At 44.7% G+C, this 15,841-nt stretch overlaps 1 protein-coding gene across 2 annotated transcripts in view; it reads right to left on the reverse strand.

Moving 5' to 3' along the window:
- Window positions 1–15,841, reverse strand: part of COG2 (component of oligomeric golgi complex 2) — a 43,743-nt gene that overhangs the window by 9,790 nt on the left and 18,112 nt on the right. For both annotated transcript variants that reach the window (XM_069572217.1, XM_069572216.1), the window contains exons 6-11: window positions 15,159–15,267; window positions 13,975–14,154; window positions 12,191–12,315; window positions 8,544–8,670; window positions 4,328–4,467; window positions 27–88 (exon numbers count right to left, since the gene is read on the reverse strand). In XM_069572217.1, coding sequence (XP_069428318.1) covers window positions 27–88; window positions 4,328–4,467; window positions 8,544–8,670; window positions 12,191–12,315; window positions 13,975–14,154; window positions 15,159–15,267 — 743 coding nt within the window. The remainder of the gene's footprint in view (window positions 1–26; window positions 89–4,327; window positions 4,468–8,543; window positions 8,671–12,190; window positions 12,316–13,974; window positions 14,155–15,158; window positions 15,268–15,841) is intronic.

Consider the following 15,841-nt stretch of genomic DNA (forward strand, 5'->3'; position numbering starts at 1 on the left):
GGACTTCGTCACTGTGAGGATGTTACCTGGTGCATCTTCCAGGACATCTGTAAGTGCTGCTTCTAAGGATCCCGCTATTTCTCTAAATCTGAGAGAAAAACAAGAGTGTAAACGGCTGTCTTTTCTGCTCCAGGTGCCTGTCCCCCAGCCTCCCCCGCCCCAGGCAACAGGACCCTTCTCCTGCTTGCTCGCGGGGTTAGGGCCTCAGAGATGTCCCAGCAGCCCTGATGCCTGGCCTCCAGACTTTTTTCCTTAACTGAGCAGGAAATAAACTTATCTGAATTACTTGACCGGGAAACCATTTCTGGTAGGTCCCACCACCTATAATCAGGTAATCATTTCAGGACCCTAAGACTGGTTTTTCCAGTCCTCTTACCTCCACACTATCAGAAGAAAGCAAATGTCCCTCAAACTAAGAAATGGAGAAGCTCTATTCTGTATCTTTGTTTGCAGCTTGAGACATGTCACTGAAAGGAGGCAGTTAGCTAGAACAAGTCTCTGCCTGGCGCTCACCAAGCGCCTGCTGCCCGTCTCTCGTGCTGCTACTGGGAACTGCGTGCCCACCCTGAGGCTCAGGGTCTGCTCCCCGATGCGCTTCCTGTTTTCTCTGCTGAGCCATTTGTCATTTCATACCATCTTCTCACAGACTTCCGTTTTAATATCTGATGTGGACACATTGTTATGACTGTGAACTGAAACTGTGTATCTATTTCCTTACTTAGCTGCCTGTGTAGCACCCTCCTTCCCACCTATGTAACCTTCCATGTCCATACTTTCTTTACCATACATTCTCCTGTCACCCACTAGCCCCCTAGCTACCAAGAAATTCTCACACATACTTAACATCAATTTACCTAATCCATAATCTTGGCTCTTTTTAGTACTTATACGCTTTTTAAAAGCGGTTCAGAGACTGATCTTCAGGAAACTGGAGCGTAAACGGAGCAGCGCTTCCAACAAAGAGCAGCAGCCCTGCCCGCAAACGCACGGGCGGCTGAGAGCAGCGGGCTCTGGGCCACCCTGACTGCTGGAGCGGGCCGCGCCCCAGCGGAGGAAAAGAACTCAGCAACTGCCCCGTGCAGCTTGCGAAGGGCGGGTCTCTCGGGCAGCAGGCAGAGGCACCGAGGGAACAAGGGACAGGAGGAAGTGGAGGGAGAGGAAAGAGCGCTGGAGAGCGCGAGGAAGGCGGCGCCCCCGAGCACAGCGGGGAGGAGAGGGCAGGGGCTGCCCTGCGGCGAAGGGAGCAGACCGTCTCCTGCATTAGCCTCAGAGCCTAATTCCACCTTTTGCCCAGATCTATTAATACATAAAACACAGGAAGTAAGCTTCAACACAGAAAAGGCCCAACACTAACACAGCGTTGTTCAGAGCACGGAAAACCAGAAGCGGCCTTCGCAGCCCCAGAAGGGAAGGCTGCGGTAGCCTGCGGCACAGTCCGACTGAAGGCAGTGTGAAGAGAGGCCAGCCTGAAGTTCCGCGACCACCAGAGGAACAGGCATAATCCAGTGTGAGTAAAGACACAGGATAAAACTACGCGTATGCTACAACAACCCGAAAACCATACAAACGAGAAAGTGCAAGAAGCAAATGCAGCACACCCCCAACATTAATGCCTTTTACACAGACGTGCAGGTTACGTGTGACCAGGCGTGAGACCCTTAAAACTAAACTGTCCGTGCCAGGTGACCCACGTGCCCTCTCGCCCTGCTCTCCAGGAGCCCAGCACCAGCCCCTCAAGTAGCTTTACTGGCCAGTAACTTCCAGGATTGAAGTGTTAGGTTGTACTTCTTAGAAAATAAACAAATTCATCGAGATGTTGCTTTGGTGAAATTTGAAGTTATCCTATAGTTTCACATGTATATGGGGTGCCATCCTACTCTTGATAGAGGATCTGTAAGAAAGGCCACCCCAAGCACAAACACTCCTGAAGTCTCACATTTGGGTATGGGGATGATCTGGAGACACACACCCCCTTCCCCAAGCACGGGTCTACTGACGCATGGACACAACGTGAGGAGGGTGCAGGGGAAGGAAGGCAGGCTAGCACCACCCAGACTCCATGCTGTGACGGAGCTACACCCTGCTAAGCACGTGCTGAACGGGGCAGCACACACGTGGCCATCCTGGAGGCACAGAACTCTCCAGCAGGAGTCCAATTTAAAAAGAGAGGACACTGCCTGCAGCATTTAAGGGGCTAACGCCCAGCTTCCAGGCAGCCACTGATCTACTACCATTTGAGACTGTTGGGGGCCCATGTGTATTTAATCTCTTTCTACGAAAACTAATTCCTAACCCTACTTTCCAAAACTCCCGTAAGGACAGATGGAGTGCTGACACAACAGGGCGCCAGAGACGCAAGGGGTGCCCGTGGCTCACAGGACACTGGTGGCGGGAGGTGGGCCTTCTTTCCTGAAGATGATGGGGACGCAGGCAGAGTCAGACCCGGGGCTATCCGATCGCTACCGAGAGTGCAGTATTAGTACTGATACTCCTTCCTAGAAACTTGTTGAAACATCACCACCCTACTGGCGTTCAGGCTTACTTTCAATGACCCTGAAGCGAATCAGAGAGCAATACAGCTTTGACACTAGCCATGTTTGCAAAACATTCTGTTATCCCAGAGAATAAATAACCCAACCACTGACGAAAATCACCAGAGTGGCGTTCTATAAAGTATTACTTGAATTTCTTTTTAAGTGGAAGAGCAAATGTACTGAAAACAGGTTCCACACCTCATAACTCAAATGTAACTTTTTTAATTTCATAAATTTTGAATAAAACTATTTACAAAGAAAAGTTAAGCAATTCCTTTGAATGCTTATGATAAACTCTGGTGAAGATTAAAAATGTTTTTCATGGGACTGGGTGAGTTTCAGCATCATTTAAGACTCAATTACCAGCTTTGAGAGAACCTATGGTGAGAGGAGAACGGGCTGAGGCCAGGCTGTGCTACCCTGCAGGGCCCAGAACTCCAGAAGGCGGAATGATGCAAGAGTGCAAGGTGACCAAGTGTGGGGGTGTGGGGCCTGGGGAAGTGACTGGATAAGAGGCGGCTGGAGGCAGTGAGCAGGGGTATGGGCTGTGACGGTTATTAGGGATCTAAAGCAACCTAACCCAAAACGTAGACTACAGGAGATACGGAAAGTCTAAGTATTATTTCTCCATGGCACTCTTACACTATAAAATGATGCTTCACCATTTTAAATTTTTCTCATAAACCAAAAGGGCTTCTTGCCCTGGCTACATCTTGATCATCACATAACGGTTACTCCCCATGCAGTCCATGAGTATCTCAGACAAACAAATCCTTAATTTCTTAGCTACATGATAATATAACCTTGAAAAATTAAGTATAAAGCTCAGTATTATATCTAAAAGAGCACCATACTAACAGTGTGACACCTTTGACTTCCTCATCGAAAGGTGACTATACACATTCCCAATCACGGCAAGTGATTACAAGTCAAGGTATCTATGTATTTCCCTCTCTGTCAATTACTCCTCAGAACTCCAGGGAAGGGCTCCACCATGATTAATGGAAGCGTCCACAATTTAAACACAAAGCTTGCAAGTCTTTAAAGACCATCCTACCTAAAATGCTCTAGCTAACACCATTTTATGGAGGAACTTACTGTGACCTCATTCAAGAGAATCTGCAAAAATGGCTATATTATCATCTATTTTTCTAGAGGAACATACATTGTTAAGAATTTATCCTAAATTGCCCCAAACTGTCTACAGGACCACTTAACTGACACTGGTGATATCACTATGCTATCTGGAAGGAAAGTGTCACCATTTTCCAGAATACTCACCAAGATTATAAAGGAAGCCAAAATAATAACTACAATTCTTATAAATTGATGGATGGAATCAGCTACAAAAAATATTTCAAGACGGGATACTTTTCGTGATTCCCTCTGAGGATAAACTGTCACAGCTGGGCAGAGCTACAGACAGAGGGCAGGGCTGCCCCGAGGAGCAGGCGCTGGCGGAGGGGAAGGGGGAGGGGAGCTGCCAGGCGGCCAGCTCCCGCGGTCCTTCATGGCGAGTGAGGCGCAGCACCCGGGAGGAAGCCGGGCCGGGCTCGCTCCCCTGGACTAGCGCTCTCAGCTTGCCAGAGACACAGGAGTGAAGCGCAACCCTTCTGTCTTATAAGCCAGAACTCTGGCAATCACGATACTTCTGTGCACTTCTGCTCTAAGTTGTTTCCCAGGAATAATATGATGATCTCCAGGAAGGGGCTGTGAGACGGGGTTCAGTCCATCTGAACTGGTGTTCACATCCTATTTCAGAAGGGTGGAGGCGATGGGAATAAATTACTGACCTTATTTGAAAATAAACAGGCAAGTTCCACTTATTATTGAAGCTGTGATAGGCAGGATGCGCTCTTAATCTTTTGACACTGGCCTGTGATCCACACTGCCGTTCAAACGCTCTTACAAAATCCATACTTATGGTATATTTCTAAAATAAGAACAAACAGGTGGAATTTTCATTTTAAGTAAACTAACCAGAATCGGGATCAAATACTGAAAAATGGAAATCAAGATGAAGACCAGCACACAGAATCCCAAGTTTAGGGTCTCATTAGGCCTTACAGCATCTTCCTTTGAAGGGCCCGAAGTGGCTCTACGACTTGTTCAAGGTCTTAGGTGGCAAGCCCCTCAAGAGACCCAGGCATTCTAACTCCAGCGGTCTTTAAGGGACAGCTCTCACTCGTCTTCTAGGGCACCCCTAACTGTCCACTGGAACCACAAGAGATCACAGATTAAGTGGTATAATTTTCACTGCCTTTTGAGAAGAAGTAGAAAATTTAAAAAAAGGAAAGAGGGGGAGAAAAAAGGAAAGAAATTACTGAAACCATGTGAGTAATTACATCATTTTTATAGATAGGCCACCATGAAGACTGACAAGGGGCATCTAGCAACACCACTAAGAGCAGCAGGTAACACTTACTTAACATGTATCATCTGGACACAGTGCTTACAACTGTATTATTTAATTTAACCCAGAAAACCACACTACTAGGTTGACTGCTTTTATTATCATCTCCCACAGAGATGACACTTCCTCTTCTGCTCAGGCTCAGAGAGAATTTACTCAGAAACAAAGCAAGGACATAGAGGAACCAGAAGCCCAGTCAGTCAGCAGCGCAAAACTGCAGCTGCACATCCTCTGGCGAGGGCTCTGAATCCCCAGGCTCTAGGGAGAACACCGCAGGATTTCCCATGCACTTCCCATTTAAGAGAAGCTCTATTCTGGGTCACCAAACCAGTCACCTAGATATGGCGCCTGTGACTACACGGGTCACCAAACCAGTCACCGAGATATGACGCCTGTGACTACACGGGTCACCAAACCAGTCACCTAGATATGGCGCCTGTGACTACACAGGAATTGTAGGACAGTAAACACTACTATAGTGTTAAATTCCTTTCAGCCGGTTTTGAGCTGCTGCTGCTGCTAAGTCGCTTCAGTCGTGTCCGACTCTGTGAGACCCCATAGACGGAAGCTCACCAGGCTCCCTCATCCTTGGGATTCTCCAGGCAAGAAGACTGGAGTGGGTTGCCATTTCCTTCCCCAGTGCATGAAAATGGAAAGTGAAAGTGAAGTTGCTCAGTCATGTCAGACTCTCAGCTACACTTACTGAATTTCCTAAGTGTGGTCTAGATGTGAGGAGCCGAGACAAAGAAAAGTATTACTCATCCCTTTTGGGATAAAACTACACCCCTGCATATAATGGATGTTAAAGAAATGTAAAAATACTCCTCTCTTCTCAAAAGCATGTCCCATTAACACTGAAAACTGAAAGCATTTCTTGCAAGAAATGTTTAACCATGAACATTAAGTATTGGTTTAGAATTTTAAAGTCAACATTTCACCAGAAAGCTCTATTTCTGAGCTGAAAAATCTCCTGAGCCTAACATGATCAATATGATTCTCAAAGAGGGATGTAAAGGGTCTAAATTGCTAATGCTTAAGACCATTACTTCATTCTGCTTATGGTATCTATTTTTAAAAGCCCTATTTTATTTATTTATAAAGGTTTATTTTATAAACTCACAAAACTCAGTGTCACACAATTTGTTGAAAATCATATTACCTAATTATATAGTTCAACACACTGTAACAAGGGCCAAGAGAACAGATAAGTGGTATTTCTGGGATAATAAAGTTCCAAATTTGGTGTCTTATCTGTTGTGAAGTTATTAGGCCCAGGCTCACCACACTCAACTTCTGCCTCTCTACACTTTAAAAATTAGTAAGCAAAGCGACCAAGCACAATTAGAAAAAGAGGCAAATAGAGCTTCTAGAAATGAAAATAATGATAAATTTGAAACAGGTGAAAAAGAATTCAGACACAACTGAAGAAGGAGTTCTTGAACTAGAAGAAAAGTCCCAAGAAATTACCCAGAATGTAGCACAAAGAGACAAAAATAAAAAAGTCAATTCAGGAAACATGAAAGATCGAGTGAGGACGATTAATTAAGAGTCTAAAGGCAAATGATAAAGGAATGAGACAGAAGCACAATTCAGTCAATGAACAAAAATGATATAGAAACGATTTAAAAAACCACCAATCCTCAGATTCAGAAAACCCCACAAATCTTAAATTCAGCAAATAAAAAGAAGTCCGCACTAGATATTTCATAATGAAACAGCACACCAAAGTCACTGGGAAAATTTTAAAAGGAGCCAGGGGGAAAAGCGGAGAAGGCAATGGCACCCCACTCCAGTACTCTTGCCTGGAAAATCCCATGGATGGAGGAGCCTGGTGGGCTGCAGTCCACGGGGTCGCTAAGAGTCGGACACGACTGAGCGACTTCACTTTCACTTTTCACTGTCATGCACTGGAGAAGGAAATGGCAGCCCACTCCAGTGTTCTTGCCTGGAGAGTCCCAGGGACGGGGGAGCCTGGTGGGCTGCCGCCTGTGGGGTCGCACAGAGTTGGGCACGACTGAGCGAATCAGCAGCAGCGGCAGCAGCGGGGGGAGAAGCCGCTGTGACCCCCAAGAGACAGCAGCAACTATTGCCTTCAAGTGACAAAGTTCAAAGTGCAGAGAACTCTGCTTCCAGCAAAACCACCTTTCAAACATAAAAGGTACAAAGTTATTTTCAAACAAATATTAACTGAGGGTTTATCATAAAAAAGTGAAATTTATCACCAACAGAAATTGGTAACAGATGGATTTCAGGAGGAAGGAAAATGACCCAAGAGAAAAGGCCTAGCGCCCAAGACGCAGCAGTGAGCAGAGCACACGATGAACATGCAGAGGGACTTTCAGAGGAGGACGACGGCCGTGTCAGAGCAATGAGAAAATGCCCAACTGGGGGCATGAGAAATCAGAATAGAAAGAAGACCCTGGTAACTAACATACACTACGGAATGGCATGATTGGCGTCTGAGATCCTTGTGCTGTTTGGGAGGCCAAAGGACACCAGTAACTTTAAATTCTGTTAAGTAACCACTAAGGTTACTTAATACACAAATAAACAGACGGCAGAACTTCTAAATTAGTAGAGGGGTAAAAGAGAATAAATGAGAGAAACAAATTCCCAAAAGTGAAAAATACAAAGAAGGTGGAAAAGAAAAAAAAAAAGAAGAGAGAAAGGAAAAGAAGGAAGAAAAATGGGACACATAGGAAGAACTGAAAAATCCACAAGTGTATCAGTCACTACGGTCACGTAAAGTTAATAAATCACCTGATTATAAGACAAAGATGGTCATACTGAATAAAAGAATAAAAAACAAGAATCAAATCCAGAGCAGAAGAGGAGGAGAGGCACCAAGAGGCTGAGCAGCAGGGTACTGAGCAGGAGAGCGGGGTGCAGACTCAGGCCGTGTGGCCTAGAGTCTTCATTCTTCTCCAGGACACTACATAACATCTTTAAAAAATGGAAAATCAACATATGGGTTCACTATTGATATATCAACCACTAAGTCCTTTAAATAGAAAACATGATTTTTTTTTAAAAGAAATATCAAGGCCTCCTAATCTTTCAAATTATATAGGATACTTTTATACTACATTAATAATTATAATATTAACTATATAAATCTCTTTACAGTTGTTTTTGATGAAAATCAAGTTTGTAGAACTCTGCTGTATCACTTTGAAGAAAAACAAGAAGCAGTGATTGGATATAATATATACTGCAATCCAATCACTACTTCCTGTTTTCCTTCAAACTGATATAGCAGAGTTCTACAAGCTTAATGTTTCATCGAAAACAACTGTGAAGAGATTTGTTTTCAACAGTCCTTAAGATCTTTTTTAAAATTTACATAAAAAACATCCATATCTAGTCATAATTGCTTCTGGACTGAATTCTACCTTACATCCTAAAAAATATTCTTAGTCCCCAAAGTATCAGAGACTATGACTTGAATAAAACAATGTCTGTATTTTTAAGGTAAATGCTGGCTCCGCAACTCAGATTGGGATTTTCAATAAACCACAGAACCAAGACTGTGCAAAAAAGACATGATTATCTCAGGTCAGCACCATCAAAAGTCCAGACAGCAGAGGAAAAGGTACCTGGTGAAATGCATCAGGGTCCCCAGGATTAAACAGCGAGGGCAATTTTTCTTCTAATCCTCGTACTATTTCTGGCCAGACAGAATTCACCAAAAAATCATAGCCGGGAACAGTATTGCCCTTTTCACTGTGAGATAAGAGAAAAATTTCAGTCAAATACACCAGAAACATCTACTTACAAAAAGCAAAATTCCATTGTGGTGTTTTATTAAAATAAAACTTCCTCAGCCTAAAATTTACTTTGACCTTTTGAAAACAACTGTATCTGTCAATTATCTTGTTTTAGGCCCAGACTTCTCTCTCACTCCTTGATCTCATTCTCACCTAGAGCCTGACGCACCCTCTGTGTCCCGACTCCTACAATCATCACAGAGCAGACAGCTGGGGTCAAGGTAACGGAAAACTACGCAGACGTGCCGTGGCACAGCTTTCTCCCCTAAAATGGGCTACCACGTTTACACACTATCTTGAAAAAGCAGCAATCTAGTACCACAGGAAAAGCAATCTTTGTATTCAATCTTAACACCGCTCAACTCTGCTGCTGCTGCTGCTGCTGCTGAGTCGCTTCAGTCGTGCCCGACTCTGTGCGACCCCATAGACGGCAGCCCACCAGGCTCCTCTGTCTCTGGGATTCTCCAGGCAAGAGTACTGGAGTGGGGTGCCACTGCCTTCTCCAATGCATGAAAGTGAAAAGTGAAACTGAAGTCACTCAGTCGTGCCCGACTCCTAGCGACCCCATGGACTGCAGCCCACCAGGCTCCTCCGTCCATGGGATTCTCCAGGCAAGAGTGCTGGAGTGGGGTGCCATCGCCTTCTCCACACTCAACTCTAAAACACTATAAGTCACACTAATTTACCAATCACTAACAGCTTTGTGACTCAGCTGCCTCCGACTATCTTCAGGTCTGATGTAAAATTTCATTTAATGTAGAATCTGGATCACAAATCTTAATAAAGAAAACTGCTAACATTCATGGTTTACATATGCACATGCTCTATTTTGCATCGTCAGCAAAAAGGCCGAATTCTGAGTCTCTAATTCACACACTTAGGTGACAGAGAACACTGAGATAAAATCATGCTCTCAGGAGCCACAGCACCTCAGTTCAAATCTCGGGTCACTGAACTTCTCTGTGTTTTGGTTTCCTCATCTTTAAAATCATAGGGTCATTATATGAAATAAGATTTGTAAAGCATTTAGCACTTACTACCATATAGTAGGGAGAAGGCGATGGCACCCCACTCCAGTCCTCTTGCCTGGAAAATCCCATGGATGGAGGAGCCTGGTGGGCTGCAGTCCATGGGGTCGCTAGGAGTCGGGCACGACTGAGTGACTTCAGTTTCACTTTTCACTTTCATGCATTGGAGAGGGAAATGGCACCCCACTCCAGTGCTCTTGCCTGGAGAATCCCAGGGACGGGGGAGCCTGGTGGGCTGCCATCTATGGGGTCGCACAGAGTCGGACACGACTGAAGCGACTCAGCAGCAGCAAGGGCAGCAGCATATAGTAAGTGCTATGTTAACAGTGTGAAATACACGGTACGTAAATAAAAGAGGTGGGCTCCCTAAGCTTCTCTGCACTTAAAAATCTGTAAATATCTTCAGGCAACACCACCTCACTGACCTACCCACTTCGGTGCACTGTTAACATGCTCTATATTAAGGTAATCTTCTTTACATTCAATGAGGGGAAGGAGATGCCTACGTCCCACATACCCAATTTCACGTATCATATCATGCTTTTAATCACAATAAGAACCAGCTCTAATCAGGTATAGGAAGAGAGAACAAAATTGAAGATTTTATAATAAAAATGCACATAATATGAGCAACAATGAATGACAAGATCACCTCATTTCCAAACTAAATATACAGTTAAAGCCTCAAAAAGAAAATTTAAATCTGCAAGATCAACCATTAGAAAGGCTAATTTATGTTCTCTGGAAAATAACTCCTGAACATCACTGGTGTTGCTGGGTATACAAAGCACCCAAAGGCAGATGCTGAGCAAGGGAGGGTCCAGGGCAACAAGACGATGGGGCGTGAAGCGAAGGCAGATGACCTACCAAGGCACAGTCTAGACACTCAAATTTCTGAGCTTTCTACATGAGTTCTGCCACACTGAAAACTGTGGAAGAGAACAAACGTGAGGCATGAGACTTGACACTTCAGGACCAAGACTAGGCTTGTCAAATCTAATGACTGGCTGTTTCGTTACTGTGGCCTCTTTAATTTCACATGATGGCTTCTGTTAAATTCTTACCCCAAATCCAGATCCAACTAAATCTTCATGATTATTAAACAAAAGTGGCAAAACAAAGCTTCATCTGAAATCATCTAGTGGAAACAGAGAGGGCACTTCACCATCTATCAGCACAATTATTCCCCAGGTTTCTCCTTTCAAAGAAAAAAATTCAAGACTAAAAATAATTTTTACTCCATGAAGAAAGGGGCTTTATTTGCCTTTCTAATGCTGCACATTGACGGAGTCTTTCATTTAAAAAACATTGGATAGTTGCTGTCTTAAGACACTGTGCCAAGGGTGGGGAGTATGCGTTGTGCAGGATGGGAGCAAGCAGTTAAGATGGAAATTAGTCCTCAACAGAAGTAAAAGCAACATGCAATCGCCTGCAGAGAACAGGATTAAAGCTAGACTTCAGGATGAAAGGTGGTCTCTTGAAGGAAGTGGCATCTGAGGTGGGGCTTCACACGGAATGACAGACCAACAAAGAGAAAGGGAAAGGCAGAGGACTCGGAGGGAAACCCAGGCCCACGGGGTGTGTGCTGGGCCAGCGGAGCAAGGGGAGCCCGCAGAGTGCCCCGTGCAAGGACCGCCGAGGCCAGAGCACGCAGGGCCTCGTGTGCCGCGCCAAGAGCCTAGACTTTCTCCGACAAGCAGCAAGAGGCCACTGCAGGCTTAGGGAGAGGGCAGTGCCCCGTCAAGAGCCTAGACTTTCCCCCATGAGCAGCAACAGGCCACTGCAGGCTTAGGGAGAAGGCAGTGCCGCGTCAAGAAGCCTAGACTTTCCCCGACGAGCAGCAAGAAGCCACTGAAGACCTAGGAAGAAGGCAGTGCCTAAATATCAGAACTGCGGGTAAATGCGACAGCCAAAGGGCAGAGGGAAAGGGTGAGAAGGGAGAGGGTGGAGGCAGGGAGAGGAGGTGGGCAGATCCTGTTATTCTGGATAAAACTATGACAAAGGCCCGGATCAGGCCAGTGGTGATGGTGAAAGGCAGTCGGGTATTTTTGAAACAAAGCTAAAAGTATGGAAATCAGGCAAGAGGAGGGAACACAAGATGACTTTAACCACAATTAACGTAAAACTTGTTGAATTAAACTGAACTGATATTTATAAACAGATTACAACATTAGAATAATGTAAGGAAACCAACTTTTATTTCACAAGTAATTTAGGAAAAAGTATAGAAAAGGGGAAAGTATGGGTCGTGAATTCAGAAAGATGCTCCCTTCACCTCTGCCCTGCTCATTACAGCTCCCTTCTAAGGCGATGACCTTCTGAGGGGTGGCCCACACCCACCTCGCAGTGCCACGGTAACAATTCACTAGGGGAGTGCAGAGGAACCCGCCCCAAACAAGGCGGCGGTAATCAGCCGGCGCAAGCTCTAAGTACAGCTGCTCAAACTACCTTGAGGTGGCTCCTCCTGTGACCTCTCGAAGAAGGCGGCAGTGATGCGGAACGAACTCCAAGAGCTTAGCATACATGAGCTGGAGGTCACTCAGATGACTGTCAACAATCTGCTCTAGAATCACCTATTAAATGAACAGCATTTTTTAAAAAGCATCTAAAAGAGAGGTGTGAATTACACACTACAGGAAAAATAATAGAGAAAACCTCAAAAGTATGCTTCCTCATGCCCCTCCTCCCCAGCTAACATGTTTCTAACAGTAACAGCTATACTCAGAACTAGTTTCAGGATTTGGAAGCACAGCTCTGACCCAGGGGAGACACAGGCTGGGTGACAGAGACTGGCCTGAAGCTGGGAAGCCAAGCACATTTGCCTCCTTCCCTCCCGAGATTGAAAGCAAAATAAAATGACAATTTCCCATAACAACAGCCCCTCCCTGTACCGACCTTGGCCCTTTCTTCTACCATAATTTAGATCAGGGGAAGGTGTGAGACAGAGAAAGATGGAAATATATATTTTAGTTTACTTTATTATTTTATCTTTTGTGTTAAGGTTGAGACTTAAAAGGTTAATGACAAGATAAGCATATGAATTGAAAAAAAAAATTAAAATGTGGCCTTAGTTTATTTAATATGCCACTGAAACATCAAATGTTTCTCTAAGTTAGCACATTAGGTTCAGTTCAATGAAAAACAAAGGCATAAGTTAGTAACGATTTTCACTTACTGATAAAGAAATAATGTAGGTAATTTGTCTTTTTCATTCTTATCAAGTTAGATATGAAACTTAACAGGTTAGGAAGAGAGGAGTCTGACAGATCATTTATTTTTAGTAAAAGCTGAGAGGATTACTGACGTTAATCCTCAAATTTCATTTTTATCAGTGAGATTCAATTTCCCCCATTTATAGATGGGAGACTTTCATCCCAAAGTCACAGAAAGCAGGGCTTTTGCTTACTGGGCAGAAAGAGCGTCCGCGCCGACGGAGGACTGGAGAAGCCTGCAGATACTGAGGGCGGGCTTGTGACTCTCACCAGTTTGGACCAGATGCAGCTGCCATTTTTGTGTGTCAGCAAATGTTGAGTATTGGCAGCTTCATGTGGCACAGTTTATATTCTGGCTGCTCTAAGGAAGAATGTGCTCACTCTCCAAAGTTTACCTGTACCCTTGCAGATGAAGGACACGGGATAGGCAAGCTCTGGGCTTAGCATATTGCGCCCTCATCTGCCTATGAAAGGCCTGTGCCAGTGACTCTTTCCTCCCTCCCGCCTTCCTGGCTAAGAGACTCCTCAGTATCCAAGACTGAGGCCACAGCTCTGTGAAGACGCCCTTCAGCACAGGCTTTCCATGGTCGGGGTTCAGCAGGCTCCTTTACCAGCAACACTGCAGTTTTGGTATCTGCTTACTCATTCCATTTTACCCACTAGACCAGCAGTTACAAATTCATTTTAAGAATTTAGTGGCAAATAATTTACATACCATAAAACTGACCTAAAAATGTTTTGATACATTCCTTCTCCCTAGGCAAGACCCTCCTCCCACTAAATTAACATGACCCCTGGGCTATAGCATCACTAAAAACACTTGAGAAGGTGCCTGACTCCGGCATGCTGGTTGTAACCACCAGGGACCAACCTTTTCTCACAACTGATGGTACTACAGTAACTGAGAATCTTTACAGAAAGGCCTCTAAGCCACCCCTTACACCCAGTAAAGCATCCAAGACAGAGCAGATGCTCCACGAACATCTGCTGAATGAAGGCCTTATCCCACAGCACACGAACCTCGTCTACGTATGGCTTCACGAGGACTTGACCGACCAAGGCCTCTGCATCCCGGGTCTTGTCGATCGTGGCGTAAGTCCGTAAGCAGTGCCGAATAATATCGACACTGGAAGTCTGAATGCCTTCTAGCAGGAGGCCTTCCAGTGACTGCTGCAGCACGGCTGTGATGCCAGCTATGCGCTGCAAGAAAGACAGGTTAAAAAGCTCCAGCTGAAATAATTTCTAAAGATCCAAACACACACATAACACATTTCTTATTCCAACAGAATATACGTAAAATTAACATTTTCTGGAGAGCAACAATGAATCTCTCCTCCTCCTCACATCTCTTTCTAAGTTAATCTTGGCTGTATCAAAGGAGGATTTAGATGTCACTTCAGAATGAGGTTCTTTTAAGTTACAGAGTAAATCTGACAAACATCATGATTCTAAAGTCCAGTCAAGAGTTCGGGATAAATCAATTCTGACTAAATCATACAGTGTGTCAATCACATGAAATTTAGAGTTAATGCCACCCTTATAATTCAGAGACTATGCCTGTGTCTTTACACAAAGTCTATACTGTGTGACACATTAGGAGGCAGGGGCCCAAAAACAAAAACTGAGAGAGAAAATTCAAAGCCAGTTTCAAAACCCTGCAGACCACAACTGTCAGAACAACACAGGCGCGCGCTGGCAATACTGCAGGGGCGGCTCCAGGCTGCCGCAGTGAGCCGACTACCACCTCAATAGAGCCAGTTATGGGGCTTCTTGGATTCCAAGCAGATATAAAGGGGATGTTTATACTGTACTACAGGGAGCATACGGAGTTTGCAAAAGCATTATATGTAGAAAAACAAGACACAGACCTTACTTAATTAAGAAATGCTCTATTGCTAAAAATGCCATCATCATGTGAACCTTCAGCAAGCTACAATCGTTTTGCTGGTGGAGGTCTGAAATACTGTGAAAACTGCCAGAATGAGATACAGGGATAACAGCCCGTGAAGGGAGCAAGTGCTGTTAAAAGGGTACTGGCATGGTGACAGATCTCCTTGACGCAGAGCTGAATAAACCTTCAATTGTTGGAAAAGAGTGCAATATCTGTGAAACACAATAAATCTAAGGGCAATAAAACAAGGTCTGCCTGTACCATTTAGCAAATTCCTAAACACTGAAGGGTGAAGATCTAAAGCAACACTTACTGGTCTTATTTTGTCCAAAAGGGGCAAGCCTTTGCTCTGAACAGCATGAAACTGTAACTGATTGAATTCTGTGGCAATTCTCTCCAAAATTTGTCCAGTCAAAAGCGGGCTAGTGGAGACAATTGAAAAGAGTTAATTCCTAAAGTTTTTTAATTTCCAAGAATACATCACATGATCGGCAATCCTGATGCTTCCATTGTGCTTTTCCATAGCCCCCCTGTTATAAGGCAGAAGCTATAGCATCCTTTGTGCCATGAGCTTTTACAGCTTGTTCTAGGGCAGCGGAAAACTCTAACAGTTAAGCATACGCCCGACACTGCCAGCCCCACCACAGGGTCCAGCCGAGAAGCAAGAGTGGCCAGGCCAGCGTGGGTGTCTACGTCTCCTCCCCCAGTCTCTCCCGTTCAGGGCCTTCTTCATTCTAACTTCCTTCCCCCTTTAGCTCTGCCCTGTTATTCTCATCACACTGCCCTGGTTTCCCTCCTCTACAACCCAAAGTTGCTGATCTGAATTTTGAAAAAGTCCTCGAAGGTGATTCTGAGCAAGAACCAGCATGGTATCTATTACATTAAAGACGGAGTATCACAAAGGGACAGTATTATAGAAAAAGACCTTGTGACGCACTTCTATCAAAGGAAGAGTAGGATTGGGCAAAAACGGAAAGCAAACAGGAAGGCAGGCAC

The sequence above is a fragment of the Ovis canadensis genome, chromosome 25 (genome assembly GCF_042477335.2).
Source record: "Ovis canadensis isolate MfBH-ARS-UI-01 breed Bighorn chromosome 25, ARS-UI_OviCan_v2, whole genome shotgun sequence".
NCBI classification, from domain to species: Eukaryota; Metazoa; Chordata; class Mammalia; order Artiodactyla; family Bovidae; genus Ovis; species Ovis canadensis.